At 65.1% G+C, this 12,373-nt stretch overlaps 2 protein-coding genes across 2 annotated transcripts in view; both read right to left on the reverse strand.

The window, feature by feature from the left end:
* Positions 1-476: 476 nt before the first annotated feature.
* GAREM2 (GRB2 associated regulator of MAPK1 subtype 2) lies at positions 477-6,891 on the reverse strand (the record flags this gene model as incomplete). The annotated part of the gene is made up of 6 exons (XM_082302567.1): positions 477-1,329; positions 1,436-1,599; positions 2,143-3,249; positions 3,713-3,843; positions 5,281-5,421; positions 6,780-6,891. The coding sequence occupies 6 exons, from the start codon at positions 6,889-6,891 to the stop codon at positions 477-479; spliced, it is 2,508 nt and encodes an 835-aa protein (XP_082158693.1).
* Positions 6,892-9,165: 2,274 nt separating this feature from the next.
* The window catches only part of RAB10 (RAB10, member RAS oncogene family), a 42,030-nt gene continuing 38,822 nt past the window's right edge, over positions 9,166-12,373 (reverse strand). The window contains exon 6 of the mRNA XM_082301208.1: positions 9,166-11,930. Coding sequence (XP_082157334.1) covers positions 11,847-11,930 — 84 coding nt within the window. The 3' untranslated portion in view covers positions 9,166-11,846. The remainder of the gene's footprint in view (positions 11,931-12,373) is intronic.

Raw genomic sequence — 12,373 nt, forward strand, 5'->3', positions numbered from 1 at the left:
TGCTGCGTGCAGGGATGTGCCTGGGGATCCATCAGGCCACGGGCGCTTCCTTGCAGGCCCTGGCATCCCCCCAGGAACAGCTCAGACAGCAGCCTCTGCCCTTGGGGGGGACATGGATCCCTTCCCAAGAGATGGGAAGGGGCTGCAAGGAGGGGAGAGACCCCTCAGAGCATCCATCCCCCCAGTGGCCCCTCCCCCTCCTCCCCGAGCCAGGGCCTTCTCCAGGGGCTCATTACTCTCCCGTACATTTATTATGCTAATCCACAAGGATTAAGTTAAACCAGCCGACGCAAAATCCAGTGTTTTCCAGCCCGTTGGGGCCAAAATTACTGTCCAGTGTTAAAACGGGAAGGGGGAGGGCTGGGCAAGGGGGGAGGAGAACCTGCAGCATCAGCGAGGGACGGGAGCGGGGCCACTCAGAGCCGCGGTCCAGGTGCCTTGGGGGCCCCGCCGGGCAGGGAGCCCCCGGCGTGGCACTAAATCTTGGGGCGCCAGCCCTTGATGAACTGCATGATCTTCTTCACCTGGAGCTTGGTGAGGCGGAAGTCGTCGGCCAGGATCTCCTCGCTGAGCTGCACGAAGATGCTGCCGTCGATGCGCTCGCGGGCGAAGAAGCTCACGACGTCCTCGGAGAGGCCGATGAAGCGCAGGCACTTGGACACCTCCTCCAGCGACAGCGCCGAGAGGTCGGCGGGGGGCAGCCAGGCCGGGCTGTCCCCGCTGGGCCGGGGGGCGGCCGGCGGGGCCCCCCCGTCCGCCCGCGCCGCCGGCGGCACCTCGATGACACCCTGGGCCAGGTACAGGCGGGTGACGCCCTCGGCCCCGCGCAGGACGGCGGGGGACAGCGGGGCCGCCCCCCGGATGACGATGCCGTCCCCGTCCAAGCCTTTGGGGGGCCGAGGGGGGGCCGCCGGCTCCTCGGCGGGGGCGAAGGGTTCCGGCGAGGAGGAGGAGGAGGGGGCGGCCGGGGCCGAAGGCGCTTTGGGCCACTCGGGGCTCTCCGGCCACTCGGCCGGGCCGGCGAAGGGGTTGAGTGCCCCGAAGGGGGCAAAGCGCTTTTGGGGGTGCGGGGGCTTGAGGCGGGGGCAGCTGCGGAAGGGCTTCAGGGGGGGCTCGGCCCCCAGCAGCGGCGTGGAGCAGCCGCTGCCCGCCCCGGCGCCCGGCTCGGGGAACGCCCAGGGGTCGGACCAGGAGCTGGGCGCGGGCTGGGCGGGGGGCAGCGGCCGCCCGGGGGGCTCCGCCGCCTTGCAGTCGGCCCAGGTGCAGGGGTAGCAGTACAGCGAGTAGGCGTCGGGCGAGGGCGAGCCGCTGCCGCTCCGCGGGGCCGACCTGCCGGAGCGAGGGCAGTGTCACCATCACCCCCCGCCCGCGTCCCCATCCCCGCGCTCCAGCTAACCCCCCCCCCAGCCACCCCGGTGTCCCCGGAGCAACTCACCCGTCGTGGAGCCCCGAGGAGTAGTACGAGAGGCTGGGGCTGGGCGAGGGCGCGGGCGCCAGCTTCGGGCAGCGCAGAGGGGCCGGGGGGCTGCAGGGGGCCGGGGGGCGGCTGCCCCGGGGCGGCACCGGGGGCGCGTTCAGCAGCCGGCACTCCTCCTTCACCTGCAACGGGGCAGCGCCGTCAGGGCCCCAGGGGGAGCTGGGGATGCCCGCGGCTGGAGGGGGTGATGGGGGCTCGGCGACAGCCGGTCCTGCCGAGCCACGAAGCTCTGGGTGCCAGTGGGAACACTTGGGACCCCCTACCCCATGGTGCGAGGAGACCAAAATATTGGGGTACCCCGTGGTGAAGGGGAGCCTGAAATTTTGGCTACTCCGTTGTGTAGGGAAGCCCAGAGGATTTGGGTACTGCACGGTTCTGGGCAGCCCAAGAGCTTCAGGTACTCCATGGTGCAGAGAGCCCTGGGGAACCGCGGATACCGCGGTGCAAGGGCGGCCCTGAGGATCTGGTGATGGGCAGCCCTGGGGGAGTGAGGTCTGAAGATCTGGGTGACCGAGCAGAGTTGGGGAGGGACCCCAAGGCCAGGGGACAGGGAGCCTGGGGCGGGGGTCGGGCTGCCCTGCCATGGGGCTGGCCTTGCTACGGAGCGGCTGACAGGACCGCAGCGATGTCATTCCCCATCCCTGGGGACAGGACCGGGCTCTTACCGCCTCCGATTTGGGTGGCACAGGGGGTGGAGTGTCCCCGCGGGGCTCGTCCCCGGGGCGGTGCGGGGAGCCCCGCGGGGTGACAGCCCCGAAGGACACGAGGTCCGGCCGGCCGCCGGTGCCGCCCAGCTCGCAGCAGCCCTCGGGGCTGGGATTGCTCCAGAGCTCCTCGTAGGGAATCTCCAGCGGCTCCTGAGTCCTGAACTCGGGCTCGGCCCAGTCGGGCGTCATGTACTCCCGGTCGGGGTCGGGGAAGTCGGGCAGCGGCGGGCGCGGGGTGCCCCCGCCGAGGCCCCGCGGTCCCTGGCAGCGGGCGGGGGGCTCCCGGGGACCCCCGGAGCCGCAGGCACAGAGGGAGAGGCGCTGCAGGGGCTGGCTGAGCTCGTCGCGGGCGCAGGCGGGCAGGCAGAGCCGCAGGCGCCGCGGGCTCGCACATTCCTCCAGGAAGTCCGGCTTGGCCTCGCGCACGGCCCGCGAGTACTCGTCGGGGTTGAAGCGGTCGTGGCAATACGCGGCGCTGTCCCGCAGCAGCTTCTCCAGCTGCGGGTCCCCGGCCAGCAGCCCCTCGGGCAGCTGGAAGCGGGGCATGTCGGTGAGCAGCAGGAAGTGGAAGGGCACCAGCTCCTCCCGGCGCAGGATGCAGCACAGCACCACCGTCTTGGAGATGATGCTGACCAGCTTGTAGCAGTGGCCCTCGCGGATGGCGTGCAGGTCGTAGGGGTTGCGGGCGGGCCGGCTGGGCACGGCCACGTTCACGGGCAGCCGCACCTTCTCGATGATGCTGCGGATGGTGTGCTCGCCCTCCTGCAGCCGCAGCTCCAGCGGGCTGCGCGTGCTGAAGCGGCCCTTGCACTGGAAGGGCAGGCTCAGGCTCTCGTTGGTGCGGTGGTTCATGCAGATCAGGCACGGCATCTTGCCCTTCACCTGCCGCGCCCCCGCCGCCGGCGCCGCCTTGCCCAGCTTGCGCAGGAGGGTGTTGAAGCGCGACTTCTCCTTCACCGTCTTGGCGCACAGGATCTCCGCTTGCCCCATCAGCGTCAGCTCGTCCCCCGCGTTCAGCGTGAAGTTGTAAACCTCGCTGTCCTCGCTGAACTCCCCCGACACCACCTGCCCGCGACAGCCCCAACGTGGCACCCGCTGCCCTGCCCCGGGCCCCTGACACCCCACCACCATCCCTGGTATCCCACCACCATCCCTGATGTCCCCCACCATCCCTGATGCTCCACCACCACTCCCTGCTGTCCCACTGTTCTCTCCTGATGTCCCAGCTCCGACCCCCGCTTTCCCACACTCCCCCGTTTATTCCCACCACCCTGCAGTGGTGTCCTACCAATACTCCCAATATCCCACCACTCACCCCTGGTGTCCCACCCCCAACCTTTGCTGTCCCACCATCCTCTCCTGATGTTCCACCAACCCCCGAAGTCCCTGTTGCCTCACCCCTAGTCCCCAGTATTCCCCTTCTGTCCCACCACTGTCCTCGGTGTCCCCTGACATCCCACCACCCCTCCCTGCTGTCCCACCAGTGTCCCCTGCTGCCCCAGCCCCATCCCCTGCAGTTCCCCAGGACCTTCACGCTGAAGGTGATGGCCTCCATGACAAAGATGCGGTCTGGGAAGATGCTGGCCACCTCCTCCACGCTGTTGAAGTACTGCACGGGCTCGCGGAGGTCCCGGTCCTGGTCCAGCAGCTTGAACTTCCCTGCGAGGACCCCCGAGCCCGCCAAGGTGAGAGGAGCCCGACTGTTCACAGGGACCTGCTGTCACCCCCCCGGGACCAGCACAGCCCTTCACGGGGGGCAGCCACCCCTGAGGCAGCCTGGGGTCCCCACCACATCTCTGGGGACACTCCCGTGGGCTTTGCCAGTGTCCAAAGTGCTGCAAGGGGACCCCAGAGCATCCCCCGGCGCTGCACCCCCCACAGCAGCACCTGGGGGGTTTCTGGGTGGGACAAGGCACAGGGTACACGGGGTGTCTCAGCAGTGCCACTCGGCACCCCCAGAGCTGCGGGAACCCCCCAAAAGCGTCCCTGTGAATGGAAGAACACGCCCAGAGCAGCCCAAATTGCAAGGGGTGCCCATTACCCCCCAAAACCCCGTCCCAGCCCTGCCAGATCAGTGACCCCGCTCCACCCACACCTCGGGTGGGAGAGACACCGGGAAGGGGCGCTGGGCAGGGCAGGGCAGCGGGGGCTCGGCGGCAGCAGCGGGGAAAGGCAGGAGCGGGAGCTGCGGCCACAGCGAAGCCGCCGCCACCGGCATCGGCTGCCGGGGACGGACCTGAGGGGAATATTAATCCATCGCCGCGCCCGGCCGGCGGAGCTGGGACACCAGAGCTGCGCCACGGCTGCCCCTCGCTTGGCTCTGAGGGCACCCGAGGCTGGAGCCGGGTCAGCCCCACATCCCGGGGCACCGCTGGCACGGCCGAGCCCCCGAAGGCTGTTAACACACTGCCCAGCCCCCCTCCATCCCCCGGGGGACGGGTGATTAACCCCTCCCCCGCTCCATTTCCCATTATTTATTTATTAGCAGGGCTCATTACCGCCATGGAGCACTTAGAGGGGTCATTAAGGCTCTGGCGGCTGCCGGCAGAGGCAGCTCAGCACCTTCGTCTGCACTGCCGGCCCCAACCCATCCCCATCCTCATCCCAGCCCCAGCTCCTCCCCATCCCAGCCCATCCCCTCCTCATCACTCTCCCTGTCCCCATTCCTTCCTCGTCCCATCTCAGTTCATCCCTGTCCCTTTTCCTCATCTCTTTCCCATTCCCAGCTCTATCCCATCCTACCCCATCCTCATCCCTGTCCTTGTCTGCATCCCATCCCGTCCCATCCTAACTCGTGTCTCTATTCCATTCTATCCTTATCCGCATCCCCAACCCATCCCTGCCCGTGTCCCCATCCCAATCGTATTCCCCTCCCATCCCTGTCTCCATCATCCCATCCAATCCCATCCCTATCCCTGTCAGCCCCCTCTGCAACCCCTGCAGCTCTGCCAGGCGCAGCCCCCAAACCAGAGCATCCCCTACCCCAGACTGGACCTTACTGGAGCAGCCCCAGCGGGCAGGGAGGGGGGCAGGTCCCGGCTCTGCTGCCCCAGGGACACCAATTCCCGTTGTCCCGGTTGTCCCCAGCCCCCCCACCTGGGTACTGGAGCGGGATGTCGATTTTGGGCCCGATGACGTAGTGTCCCTCCTCCAGGCTGTGGGCTGTCACCGTCGTCCACTGCCGGCACGAGTGGACCAGCAGCACGTCCTGGGCTGTCACCCCCTCCACGCGCTCACCTGCGGGGGGACAGGGCTGTCACCACCGCCAGGCCCCCCCCCGCCCCCGGCGCCGCTGGACGGACGGACGGACAGAGCGAGGGATGAGCAGGTGCCGCTGCCAAGAGCCGCCAGTTGCCCGGGAAACAATTTCTTTGTCCCCCCTGAAAAGCTGCAGCCGCCGCAAACAAGAAGTTTATTGAGTCGGGGCCGGCGCAGGCCCCCCCCGGGAGCCCTCCAGAACCGCGGCACCCCAACACCCCCAGGGCCCCGCACCCACCCCGCACCCGGGATGGGCCCTGCACCCCCGCTCCCCACACCCCCACACCCCCTGCTCCCCACTCAGCCTGGGCGGGGAGTCACAGCCAGGCCCCCCCAGCCAGGCCGTGTCCCACCAGGGAAGGTGGTGAGGGGACACGGTGGCTCCCAGCCCCCGCCAGCCCGGTGCCAGCGCCTCCGGGGTGTCACCGGGAAGGGTGAGAGTGGGGAAAAGGGCCGTGGCTGGGAGGAGTGGGGGCAGCCTGGGCCCCACAAGTTCCCCCCCCCACGGGGCAGGAGGCCAGGGACCCCCCTGAGGGGCGGCCCCCGGCCTCCCCTGCCCCAGCCCCCCCCCGCCCCGAAGGATCCGACCAGAGCAGCCCTGGAGCTGGGACAGCAGCTTGGTCATGTCTCACCTGGCCCCCAGCCTTCCTCCCTCCTCCCTCCTCCTCAGCACTCCAGACTCCTTCCTTCTCCTGGTCCCTCCAGTCTTTCTCCTCCTCATCCCTTCAGCCTCTTCCAGCCTCTTCCAGACTACTCTTCACCCCTCCAGCCCTCCTCTCTCCCTCCTCACTTCTCCAGTCACCATTCCCTCTCCTCACCTCTCCATCTTTCCTATCTTCCTCTTCCTCTCTCCACTCTCCATCCCTCCCTCCAAGCCTTCCTCCCTTCTCTTCACTCTCAAGCCTTCCTCACTTCCCCATCCCTCTGCCCTCCACCGCTCCTTCCTCCTCATCACTCCAGTCCCCTTCCCTCCGCTTCTTCCCCCCAGGCTTCCTCCCTCCCTCCGTCCTCCTGATCCCTCCGTCCTTCGTCTCTCCCTTTCCCCCATCACTGCAACCTCCCTCCCTCCTCCTCCTCACTCTCCAACCTTCCTCCCTCCCTCCCCATCCCTCCGCCTTCCACCCCTCCCTCCTCCTCATCACTCCATCCTTTCTCCCTCCTCCTCATCACTCCAGCCTCACTCTCTCCGTCCCTCCATCCTCCCTCCCTCCCCTGGTCCCTCCAGCCTTCCTCTCACTCTCCTCCTCCTCCCCATCACTCCAACCTCCCTCCCTCCCTCCTCCTTCTCGTCCCTCCAGACTTCATCCCCCCCTCGTGTCCTCCCCCGCCGGGCTCACCCTGCCCGAGGCAGACGAGGGTGGGCAGGCGGCACTGGCTGACGATGGCGTCGAGGGGCAGCGCCGCGGGGCTCCAGCGGAGCCGGGCCAGCCCCGCCGCGAGCTTCTCCATCGCATCGCGGCTCAGGCCGGCCCCGGGCCGGGCTCCATCGCCGCCGCCGCCGGGCCGGGGCCGGGGGCGGGGGGCGGCGGGAGCGGGGCAGGAGGAGCCGCCCCCCGCCCGCCCCCAGCCCCTCCTGCCCGCCCGCCCCGGCAGGCGGAACCCCCCCGGCGGGGGCGGGAGAGGCGGCGGCGGGCGGGGACCCCCGTGCGGGACACCCCCTCGGGACCGGGCATCCCCCGCCGCCCGGGCATCCCCCCCCAGGGCCGGGCATCCCCCGCCGGGCCGCTCCGGGGGTGTCCGGGGGGGACGCGCTGCCCCGCGGGGGGGGAGCGGCTCCGCCCGCGCCCTCGGGATCCCGGGGGCTCGGCCCCGGCTCGCTCCGGGGTCCCGGGGGCTCGGCTCTCTCTGGCCGCCGAGGGAACGGGGCGAGGGGCGCCCCAGGGATCCTTCCCCCATCCTGTCCCGCTGCCGGGGGCGCGGAGTCGCCGGGAGCTGCCGGGGGGTCCCAAGCGGGGGCTGCGGGGAGCACAAGGGACCCGTGGGGGACAGGCGGGGGACCCCCATGCCGCCCCACACCCCGATGTCCCGGCCGGGACCCCCCGGCCCGGCGCTGCCGCACGGACGCGGAGCCCGAATGGCACCGGGGGAGGGTGCCAGGGACATCACAGTCGGGGGGACCCCCGGCAGGGACGTCACCGTCACCCCGAGCGGGGACCCCGCACCCTGGGGACTCCCGGCCACCCTGAGCTGGGGACACCGGACCCGGTGGGTCCCCGCACCCCTCGGTCACTCACAGCCCGGGGGGCGGAGAAGCCCCGGTCCTGCTCTGTAGCGTCTCATCCGGGCTCCCCCCACCCCCGGTCCTTTGCTGGCTGCGTCCTCACTCCCTGGGCAGCTGGAGACTGGGCTGAGGAGGATGAAGGAGTGGAGGAAGCAGCAAGTGCTGGCAGGGCCAGTGCCCAGCCCTGGGGACATGTCACCGTGTGCTGTCACCTGCCCCCCAAGCCAAGCACAAGGGGAGGCTCCTGGACAGGGCGGAGCAGGGAGTGGATGGAGCAGAGATGGAAGAGTGAAAGGGATGAAGCAGGAACAGGGAAGGAGCGGGGATGGGATGAACCAGGGATTGGGAAGGAGCAGGGAAAGGGAAGGAGCACGTATGGAAGAGAGCAGGGATAGGATAGAGCCGGGATGGGGACAGCCAGGAGGATGCAGCAGCAGGAGGAGGAGGATGGAGAAAGACCCAAGCCTCACTGCCGGGGTGACACGGGCAAGGAGCAGCCGGGAGCTGCTGGACGGCGGCCATGGGGGAAGGTCCCTGCCAGGCCCCCCCTCCCCGAGAATCCCCTGGGAGTTCCCCCTCAGAATCCCCCATCCATGGATGGCTGTGCGGGGCTCCCACGCCCTGAGCCCCCGGGGACAGGGGACAGATGAATTCCCCTTCCCAGTGCAGGACGCGGGTGAGTCCCCGGGTTCGGGAGGATTTGGGATCGCCGAGCTGCTCCCCGCGGCCTCCTCCCCTCGCAGGGACTGCCGAGGACCGCGGCCATGACACACTCCCAGCTTTATTCCCACCAGCGGCACAAAAACAGCCTCTCCGGGATACCGGCGCCATGGGAACGGGGACACCATGGCAGCAGGGACACCGCGGCAGTGGGGACACTGTGGGAACAGGGACACCGTGGCGGCGCGACGGCAGCAGCAGAAATGGGTCCTCTGCTGTCACCGGGATGGTTCCTTGCTGGGCTTTGCGGGGGGGGACATCCCCGACCCCCCAGCGGCTGCAGGAGAGCCGGGAACACCCAGCCCCGGGGGCTGGAGCGCTGGCACAGGGGACTGGCGAGGGCGGGTACGGAAGGACATTGGCACAGCAGTGCGGGCTCTTGGAGCACTGGAACGGCCAGCCCGGCTTCCCATCCAGGGCAGGGCCTGGCGTGCAGAACACGGGTTGGAACAGCTCCCACAAAAGCGCTGGCAAAGGCCCTCTCCAAGCAGAGACCCCAAAGGAGACCTCGCAGCCCCAAGCCGGGTGTTCCCCACCCACGAGGGCTCCGCGTAGGGACGGGGCAGCCTCGGACCCGCCGCTGCACTTCCCAGCATCCTGCCCTTGGAAAACGCCCCCGGCAGCTTTGGAAAAGGCAGGAGGAACAGCTCTACCCCCAGCCAAAGCAGTCCGGGAGACCCGAAGGTTTGGGGGGACTCATCCCACCTCCTCCAGGGGCAGCCAGGGCTGGCCTCACTCCCACCGGAGCCAGAGGGAATTCAAGGGGCCCAGGAAGTCACCACTGCAAGTTTATAAAAGCTTTTATTTGCTCTTGGTACGACCAAGAATGGGACAGTGATCTTTTATACAATTTGATACAGTAAGTGGTACAAAAGAATGTGTTTTAAATAAAAAGCCAGAGTGGAGTAGCAAAAATATTAAAAGATTAAGTAAAAAATTGTCGGCATGGGAATTAATCCAAGATCTTGATGCTGTTTTATTCCACCGTCCGAGTCCGAGGGCACGAAGCGCCCGGCGACCCTGGCGTGTGACACGGCCGTGGGACAGAGCCAAGCTCAGGTTTGGTTTAGCAGGACCAATTTCATCGTTTAACACTTTTATTTTTGTGACAAAAGAGCAGCGCTGAGCTCCCTCCGCGGGCGGGGCCGGGGGCACGGAGGGGCTGCTGACACCTCCCGCTGCCCTTCTCTACTCCACAGGGCTGGGCTGGGGTTCCAAGAAGAGGTTTCACAAGCAGTTAGTTTGGAACTAGCAGGGAGTTTAGATACCAGCAGACATCAAGTTACTGCAAACTCCTCCGACATGATCATTGTTATTATTTTTTTTTTTTTAGGGGGTTTTTATCTGTTTCAGCATCGGCACCGACTCGTGCTGCTCCCTCCTCCCGGCCCCGCCCCGCCTGAGCCCGCGGGTGCAGCTCGAGCTTGGACAGGAACAGAAATAGACCCGATAGAAACAGCTCAGTTTTATTGACCGGGGAGGGACGAGGGGGCGGCGGCGGCAGCGAGTGGCACCAGCGAGTGGCCTGGGCTCTACCTGTGCCTGCGACGAGCACAGCGTCTACAAAGGGGTTACACACAGGGAGCCGAGCCCCTGCAAGCAAATAAAAAGCTCACGTTTAAAACAAGGATTATACAAAAAAACCCTTGATGTAGATTTCGCCTTTTTTTTTTTTTTTTTCCCTTTTTGATCACGTTAGAAAGTGCAGATTTAACCAAAAGTGGCCGGACTCTGTACAACGCTGAGCCCGACCCCACCAGCCACTCGCCTGGGAAGGGTTAACACACACAGGGACAAATGCCAAATACAGAGGGACAGGGAGACACCTCGGTGAGTCCCCCCACGCGGGAAGGAGCCGCTCCGGACGAGGAGTTCCATGTTAAAACACCGTCATTTCATCAAAATTCACTCAGCGTTAGCGGCCGCGGCGAGGGCGGAGCGGGGCCGGTCCCGATGCCAACCCCGCGCAGCCGGGCCCGGGAGCGGAGCGCGGCTCGGGGAGCGGAGCGCGTCCACATCCCGGGCGGGATTCACCGCCGGGGATCCACGCGAGGCTCCCGCGGGGCGAGCGCTCGGCACCGGGCCCGGCGGCCCTGGGCCCCTCCCGCAGCAGGACAGGGCCAGCACGGCCGGGGGACAGCGGCAGGAGCGGGCACGAGAGCTGGAAAGGCCGCTCCGTCCCGGGATCCGGGATCCGGGATCCGGGGCGGGGCTGGCCCGGCACGGCCGGCGCGGCTGCGGACACTGGAAAGTGGAAAGTTTCCAGGGAGGTAATAAATTAAACTGCCCACTGGCTGGTTTGTTTCCTTTCCTTCCCTTTCCATCCAGTTCCGCTCGGCCTTCGCCCGGCCCCGCAGCCCTCGGAGCGGCCGGCGGGGACAGAAGCTGGGAGCTCGCGTTAATGAACTGCTGTCAGTTTGGGAATCCAGGTTATATTCATACACAGAAAGTAGACAACCACATCACCCTCCATAGAAACTAGTGCATGCAAATAACTCTTCCATAGGGACAGGCCGGGGCTATGCGGGAGGAGGGAATCGCTAGTGACGGACAGGGCTAGGGGGGTTAGTAGGAATCTCAACATTTTTACCTCGGAAGCTAAATCAGTGCTTTGTATTAAATTTTTGGCAAACACACCGCGTTGCCATCCTTTCCATTAACACATCACACCATGGAGAAATGCAAATCAAAGCAGCATGCAGGCAAAAAATTAAAAAAAAAAGGAAAGAGCGGCAAAGTGAGAAAAAAAATGGCAGCAGGAAGAGTTGGGAACGGCGGGGTCGCCAAGAGGAGACACAGCAGGTTACATGGAGTTTGCTTTTGTTTGCACCACCCTTTGTCCTCGATGCATGACACCAACGTTACAGAAAGCAACCACTACAGAGGTCAGGACTCAATGGCACGGGGGGATGGGATGTCTCCTGCACATGCTTCCACCAGAAAAGAGAAAAGAAAGTGAAAATAAAAGTTCCTTTTTCCACATAAGGCACAGGACAAAGAAACCCCACTCACGGACTCAAGGCGAAAATGAGTTTTTCCTGGCTCTTGCTGATGCATCTAGAGAATATGGTGACTCAAGCACATGATCCATGACAGAAAATTCCACTGTTGTACAAAATCAATTGTTAATTCTAACCTTTATTCTTATACAATTTGCAGAAGAGACTTGAGTATGATTGCTCTGGGGTTTAATGGCAGGAGGGACGGGACTATAATACAACCCAAACGTAGTGGTGAGTTGAGCAGGGACATGGAAATGAAGTCACGGAGATGAATTTCCTATACATGTGTTGAGAAAACTGGAGTAGGCAAAGCTGTCCTAGCCGGAAAACCAAGGGGAGGCAGGAGCTCGTTAAGATGAGGAACAAAAACATTGGTTTCAGGTTAAAAAACGGGCAGAGTGGTTTGTTTTGCAGCGAGAAAAAAGGGGCGGTGGATGGCGATTGGTGAGAGAGGAGAAGGTTCAGCAGCACTTGCTCTTCCAGCCCGTCACCCCACCGCCACTGCTGATATCTACATTTTCACTGTTGGGCTCTTTTACAGGGGTCTGCAAGGAAACAAGTGAACACAGTTAGATGGCCCCGGGAGATCGCCAGGAGAACACTCCGAGCCGGAGAGACGGCGGCTCGCGAGGACTGACACCACCGGACGGAACTGGGAACCCGCTGCGCACAAAGAGCTCCACGGGACGCAGGGGATCCTCCCCCCACTCCAGCACAAATGTGCAAAACCAATTCAAGGGCTTCTTTCATTTGGTTTGTTTTAAACCAACAACTGGAAAGCTGGGGGAAAACCCAGTGCTTGGACTGGGACCACCCCAAAGTCAACTGGGGCTGTGTCAGGTCCTGCACACAGAGCCGACGCTGGGTTTGGTGGAGTAAGGAAATCCCAGCCTACAAACACCACCAGCCGAACTCAGATTATGTGAACTCATGACCTCCAAACCCCACAGTTTTTATGGATGAACTGGGCTTGTTCCCAGCCTCTGCT

This window comes from Coloeus monedula, assembly GCF_965178545.1.
Source record: "Coloeus monedula genome assembly, chromosome: 2".
NCBI lineage: Eukaryota > Metazoa > Chordata > Aves > Passeriformes > Corvidae > Coloeus > Coloeus monedula.